The 7,500-nt window shown below is 43.1% G+C and overlaps 1 protein-coding gene across 1 annotated transcript in view; it reads right to left on the bottom strand.

The window, feature by feature from the left end:
• Positions 1 to 4,530, bottom strand: part of lmo1 (LIM domain only 1) — a 27,458-nt gene extending 22,928 nt beyond the window's left edge. Inside the window, exon 1 of the mRNA XM_017478932.3 lies at positions 3,874 to 4,530. Coding sequence (XP_017334421.1) covers positions 3,874 to 3,895 — 22 coding nt within the window. The 5' untranslated portion in view covers positions 3,896 to 4,530. The remainder of the gene's footprint in view (positions 1 to 3,873) is intronic.
• Positions 4,531 to 7,500: the final 2,970 nt, after the last annotated feature.

The raw sequence follows: 7,500 nt of genomic DNA, 5'->3' as shown, positions 1-7,500 counted from the left end.
GAGAAAAAAACATTGATGTAATTTCAATATTTGAAATTGGCAAAGTTTAATTTAGAATAAAACCAAGCCAATAATCTTAGAAAATAGCAAATACCAGGAGAGAAAATTACATTGCAGGGAGAGGGGAAAAAAGACTTAAGGAATGTATGAAAGCAATCTCCGAGTGGAAATTAGAAATCAACTCAGAGAAAGGAGGAAAATAACAAAAGAAATATTACTGTCCACTTCCTAAATCAATATAACATCGCTATGAGACAGAATTACCATGGTAACGTGAGTAAAGCATGAAGCGATTCTTATTATTTCAAAATAAAAATGGGAGCCTGAAGCACAGGCGAGTTTTATTACAGTTTCCGCCGTGCGTTCTTCTGAAACGTCGCTTTTCAATCACATGCTTTGTGAGCGGACAAATCTGATTGGACAGACGTGACGGCGTGTAGGGTCAGAAATGAAATTATATTTCTCTTCTCTATCTTCCTTCCTCCATCCGCGGGGTGATAGAGAGCGCGGCGGTGCGCGCGATCACACGACACGTCTGAAACCACAAGCTAATTATTCTCTCGAGGAGTAAAAACGTCTGAATCTGGTCACTTTGAAACGTTCTTTTCACGTGCAGAAGAGAAATGTAAATATACCGCGTGCTATCAGGAGGTCGTCGGGCGCTCCGTAGATTAGACTGACGTGTCACGTTAGAGTCAGCAGTGCACACGTGAAGCAGAAATGCTGTGATGTTACGACACAAACTCGATGCAGTAGCGCTGATCAGGCGTGAAAGCAGAGGCTTGTAATAAAATGTAAAATACTCTGCACCGAGAAGCGGGAAGTGAGACGACACGTCCATGTGACCGCAGGCGTGTTGTCCTGAACAACCGCTCCGAATTTCTGTGATTTTAGGTTGGGACATCAACCGAAAAATTCTGCATGATAACAATAACGTCCCCAAAAAACAAGATCATTTTAATGTTCATGTTCTAATGATCTGTCCTACCATATCCGTGTGTCCTACCGTATCCGTCTGTCCTACCGAATCTGTCTGCCCTACCGTATCCGTCTGTCCTACCGAATCTGTCTGCCCTACCGTATATGTCTGTCCTACTGTAATTCGTCTGTCCTACCGTATCCGTCTGTCCTACCGTATCCGTCTGTCCTACCGTATCCGTGTGTCCTACCGTATCCGTCTGTCCTACCGAATCTGTCTGCCCTACCGTATATGTCTGTCCTACTGTAATTCGTCTGTCCTACCGTATCTGTCTGTCCTACCGTATATTACTGTCCTACCAAATCTGTCTGTCCTACTGTAATTCGTCTATCCTACCGTATCTGTCTGTCCTACTGTAATTCGTCTGTCCTACCGTATCTGTCTGTCCTACCGTATATTACTGTCCTACCAAATCTGTCTGTCCTACTGTAATTCGTCTATCCTACCGTATCTGTCTGTCCTACCATAAGGCATCTGTTCTACCGTAATCAGTCTGTCCTCTACCGTAATCCATCTGTACTACTGTATCCGTCTGTCCTTTCGTATCCCTCTGTCCTAACGTAATCTGTCTGTACTACCGTATCTGTCTGTACTACCGTAATCCGTATGTACTACCATAATCCGTCTGTCCTACTGTAATTCGTCTGTCCTACCGTATCCGTCCTACCATAATCCGTCTGTCCTACCGTATCCGTCTGTCCTACCGTAATTTGTCTGTCCTACCGCATCTGTTTGTCCTACCGCATCTGTCTGTCCTACCATAATCCGTCTGTCCTACCGCATCTGTCTGTCCTACCGCATCTGTCTGTCCTACCGCATCTGTCTGTCCTACCGTAATCCGTCTGTCCTACCGTAATCCGTCTGTCCTACCGCATCTGTCTGTCCTACCGCATTTGTCTGTCCTACCGCATCTGTCTGTCCTACCGCATCTGTCTGTCCTACCGTAATCCGCTTGTCCTACTGCTTCCGTCCTACCGTATCCATTTGTCCTACTGTAGCATGTACTTACAGGCCTTTTGTAAGTAAAACAATATCACAGTCTATTTTGTGTGATTTTGTCAACTTTATTACTTTGACCTTATCAGAAATCTCCTCCAGCGTTAACACATAAGCAGAAACGTTCATTTACGGGACGTCTCGATACGTAGGACAACGTAGCTGTAATGAGGTTTCGTTTTCTCTCCCTGATTGAACAACCTAGATTACAAACTCAGCGACCCGCGTGTGACGGAGAGACCACGTTTCTGTCGGCGTTAGTTATTAATCCAAGTCTGAAATCTGAGCAAGTTAAGTGAGAGCGCTGATCTTGATCAGGGGACGGATCTTGTACAGTAGCACTACTCGTATTGTTCTCTGCTTGATACATCGCTTTGCTTGTACTTTTCTCATTTGTAAGTCGCTTTGGATAAAAGCGTGGCTAAGTGAATAAATGTAAATGTAAATGATCTTGTTTGCGTTTGTGTTGAGATTGTGAGAGAGTGCTGTGTAAAACACGACCACGCTGATGATTTCACGCTGACACTCATCCTGTTGCTTTCACACAAACACAACCATACAACAATACACACTGATTACACTGTGTTTTAGTATCCAGGTAGGTGTGTGTGTGTGTGTGTGTGTATGTGTGTGTGTGTGTGTGTGTCCAAATGCCAGCGCAGTTGGTCGGCCCCAGCACATAAAGGGTGAAGCTTTTAGGCAATGAGCAGCAGGTGATCTAAGCTTTTTTTCTCCTCCTCTGTAAGTCCTAATGCTCCTAAAAGCCACTCTGCTGCTGCGCTGCTGTAATTGGGCTTCAGTAGTTAATGTAGTATTGACTGCATTACATGCTCCTGTGCATCCTCTCCCGCTAATGCCATTTGCATCACCTTGTACATTTCCCCATATTGCTTCGCCGATGGCAGTTAAAAGCAATCCCGAGCCATGAATCATACGAGAGGGAACTTTTAGCGAGACAGCCATCCAGACCAGACAATTTACAGTTGAGTTAATCCGGGTACATTAGCGCGCAACACGTATTCACCGAGACCGGACAAATTTATGCCTCTTTTATTGGTTTTGAGATGGCTGAGGGAAAGGATGCGATATGAAATATCCATTTTCAAAACATAAATAATGGCTCTGAAGCGAAGGCCATTACTCCATTACATTACTAAAAATAAATAATAAAGAGCGACAGCACATTTGGGTCAAAGAGGCTTTATAGTGGTTCGGACTCAGAGTTTTAACCCGAGGAAGGAATTAGGGGAATTACTTTTCATATTTTGGGGGAAAATTAAACACAAAACGCATTTTAGGTTTTGATATAAATATAAATACTGAAATAAATAAACATCATGCAGAAGAAGCAGAGAACAGAGGGAACATTCATCACTAGGCTGTTCAGGGTGTAAAGGTCATTTCATGTCATTTCAGGGTTGTTGTTGTTGTTGTTGATTTATTTATTTATTTTGTTTACTGAGTTTGTTAACTCGTTCCTGCACAGGTACCGATTACAGTCAGGAACCGGAACCATTCCCTTTCCGTGCACCATCACAACCAAGTGACAAGTGACGATGATGATGATGAAGATGATGATGATGATGTGCATTTCGGATTGAAATAATTTTCATTATGTAATAATGAATAAGATATTAACACGTGACAGGTTCGCGTGCTCTCATTTAAATTGAAGCGAATCAAGCTGAAACTCTGAGACGCTCGAGCGTGCTCTCGTATCGGAAGTGTGTGTGTGTGTGTGTGTGTGTGTGTGGTGTAGTAATGTAAAGATGAAACCTGAAACATCTCCGCGCGCTGCTGAGTTCAATCAAACAAATAAAACGCACGCGCTACCGAGTCACTCCGCGGTACAATACCCTGAACCGAACCCGAACCCGAACGGAGCGGAACGTACTCACCCTCTTCCTTGTCTAACACCATGGTCCTGAGGAATGAGGAGGAGTCCGGCTCAGGACGCTCCGCTCTCGGATCCAGCAGGGTTCTCTTCTTCTTCTTCTCTATCTATCTGTCTCTGTCTCTGTCTCTCTGTCTCTCTCTCTCTCTCTCTCTCTCTGGATTTTTAAAATAAAATAATGAAAACGATCATAGAAAAAAGGGTCCGCGTGCTGCTGCTGCAGGCTTCGCGCGTGTGCGCGCGCGTGTGTGTATGCGTGCGTCGTGCTGTTCCGTTTCAGTCACGTTCTGTAAGGTTCTGTAAGGTTCTCTGAGGTACTGTGAGGTTCTCCGGTCGTGCACACATCCGCCAAGTCGTGCAAACAGAAAAAAACACCCCCGAGACATGCGCGTGACGGCTACATTCCGATCCGAGCAAAACCTAAAACTTCAACAAGGGGAAAAAACAAACAACAACAACAACAACAAAACGAAAACACAACCGAACCGGATCCGGTGGTGCTGGAAAGAAAAAGGAAGGGCGGGGGGAAAGAAGAAATCCCGATTGTATGTAGGAGATGACAGAGCGGTTGAAACGCATCGCTCGCGCCTGCCGTTCTGCCCCTTTCGCGCGCACAATTTATGCGCTCGGTGCTCCACGCGCTCGCTCGGATAAATGCACGCGAGCGCGCGCCCGCGAGCGCGCACGCACAGACAGGCAACGCAGGCGCGCGCTCGTTGTGTGCGTGCACGCGCTTTCCTTTTCCTTTTTTTTAACAACCCCCCCCTTCTTCTTCTTTTCTTTTTCCCAGAGAAGCGCCGCGGATTCCCCTGTTAATTAAATCAATTCATTATGCTGCAGATCTGATTAGCGCGCGCCTTTCCTCCACCTCTTTGAATCAATTATTCAATACACAAACATAATTGCTTGTGCCAGAGGTGTCTAAGTATTAGCTTATTTAACTCCAAGGACACTAATTACCCCTAGGGCAAGGGAACTTTTCTCATTAATTCTGACAAAACACAAAAGCACACGGCCAAAGGAAAAGTGTGTGTGTGTGTGTGTGTGTGTGTGTATGCGTGTGTGTGTGTGTGTGTGTGTGTGTGTATGAGGCATGTTTTTATATCTTGGTGATGGCCAAATGTCCCCTGATGAGGATGTTTGGTTCCTCAATAATAATAATAATAAGGGTTATGGTTATGCTAATAATAACAATAATAATAATAATAATAATAATAATAATAATAATAATAACTTTTAAAATAAATATAAATGTCAACATTATATTGCATTAATAATATAAAATATTTATTGAAATTAAGTATTTGTAATACTATTAATATATTATAAAATGTAATATAATATTAAATAAATAAATAGATAGATAGATAGATAGATAGATAGATAGATAGATAGATAGATAGCTAGATAAAGGTTTTAGGTTCCGGTTACTGAGGTTAAGGTTAGGTGTAGGATAGCGCTAATTAGCTCCATCAGTGGAAGGTCCTCACAAGGATAATAAGACTTCTGTGTGTGTGTGTGTGTGTGTGTGTGTGTGTGAGAGAGAGAGAGAGAGAGAGAGAGAGAGAGAGAGAGAGAGAGAACTTTGACTATAAACATGCATTTTTTTTGCTAATTGCTAATAGACATTTTTTCCCTATTCCGGTGTATTATACTATTAAAACAGATCTCGTGTGTGTGAGTGTGTGAGTGTGTGTGTGTGTGTGTGTGTGTGTGTGTGTGTGTGTGTGTGTGTGTGTGTGTGTGTGTGATAGTCAGTATAGTGTGTACAGTAGATTTATGGACTGATTTATGGAGTAAACGGGCTTGGCACCAGATAAACACTGATTTTGGGAGTGATAGCACAGCAGATGGGCCATGTTTTGATCAGATGAGATCAGATGAGATCAGATGCTGTAGGAGAGCATGCTCAGGCTCAGCTAATAGAATTGTTAGCTGTTATTTCTTTTATGAAAGTGTCGCTGATGGCTGCCCATCTAACTGCTTTCACTCAGCCCGAGGAGACGTTTAACCGATGTAGCCGGAGAGATCGGACCAGGATGAGGCTCTAGAGGAGATGCACAGGTTACAGGAGTGCTGTTAGTCAGCAGGAGGTGATCTGACATCTGATCTCTTATTTACCTTGGATAATCTTAATTGCCATCTGTATGAATGCTAAAGCTTAAATATAGCGCAACACTGAAGTCCACACCGCATCAGGATATTTCATTATCCTGCAGTTTCACGTCTTCAGATAAATTGATCCTGAAATGCAGTGTTCAGGTCACTGACTTTAATGTGCTAAAGAAAGTATAGCGTTGGGATTGGAGGTTTTTAAAAAACAACAACAATATAGCTTTAAATTTGCCGGTGTTTCTTCAGTCATGTCAAAAAGACAAACGTTGCTGATACGACAAAGTGAAAATGATTTGTTTACGTCTCACTCTGCATCCAGTCGGACTCTGCTGTGAGAAAATGGATCTGAAACCATTTTAAAGGAAGGACAATTACACTGGAATGATTTTGTTTTCCCGCCTCCTAATCCCACCCATGTACATAAAGCCACACCCCCAGAATCTACAGTGGCCAGTGGATTCAGTTAGAGTTATGACATCAGAGTAAGCCGTTTATTTATTATGGGTTAGCGACATTTATTCTCGTTTCATTCTGCTTAAGGTTTTTGGAAGCGCATCATGAAAGGATGTTGGGGCGGGGCTAAGAACTGATTGACAGGACACCCGTGTACAAATAAATTGGACCGTTACACTTTTAAACAGATCAGTGTTCACTGCTGTGTGAAGTCGACTGTGGGATTTGTGTTTATTTTGTAAAGTGTTGCTTGAATTGATGATGCTAGCTAACTCTAGTTAACTCTAGTTACTCTAGTTAACTCTAGTTACTCTAGTTAACTCTAGTTACTCTAGTTAGCTACGTTTGTGCTCACGCTGCCTCGATCAGTAAAAACACAACATTCCTTTTTTTCATATTTCTTTAAGAGGTAGTCGACCACGCCCGGGTATAGACTTCACACGCTGTATAAAAACCTCGTATTTTCCCATCAGTCGCTGGCTGTGAGGTCAGTCGTTCAGGGTTTGGGTTCAGTTCTGATTCTGATGCAAAATTTTACTGAGAATAAATCTGAGTTCTGAGGCAAAGCTAATGACACGCTGTTAAACCAAATAAAATATTCACTGGGAAATGTGATCGTAGGTGTTGTGATATTCTGTGTTGACGTTGTGTTCCTGTGTTAATATGTTATCGTGTGTTGATGTTGTGTTGTTGTGTTATTGTGTGTTGTTGTGTTGTGTGTTGACCTTGTGTTGTTATATTATTGTGTGTTGACGTTGTGTTGTGTTATTGTGTTGATGAGATCCCTACACCTCAGTGATCCACAGCTCTGGCCTTTATCGTGTGCTAAAGCGAGCTGGGAGATCGGACCAGTCTGTTTGCTAAAGCGAGCTGGGAGATCGGACCAGTCTGTTTGCTAAAGTGAGCTGGGAGATCGGACCAGCTCCGTGTGCTAAAGCGAGCTGGGAGATCGGACCAGCTCTGTGTGCTGAAGCGAGCTGGGAGATCGGACAACACGTCTGCCTGTTAATTAAAATTTATTTGTGATTGGACGTTAAGCAGCGCCTATTTCTATTTACTCACA

This window comes from Ictalurus punctatus, chromosome 10 (genome assembly GCF_001660625.3).
Source record: "Ictalurus punctatus breed USDA103 chromosome 10, Coco_2.0, whole genome shotgun sequence".
In the NCBI taxonomy this organism is placed as follows: Eukaryota; Metazoa; Chordata; class Actinopteri; order Siluriformes; family Ictaluridae; genus Ictalurus; species Ictalurus punctatus.
This window is presented reverse-complemented; position numbering and strand designations above follow the sequence as displayed.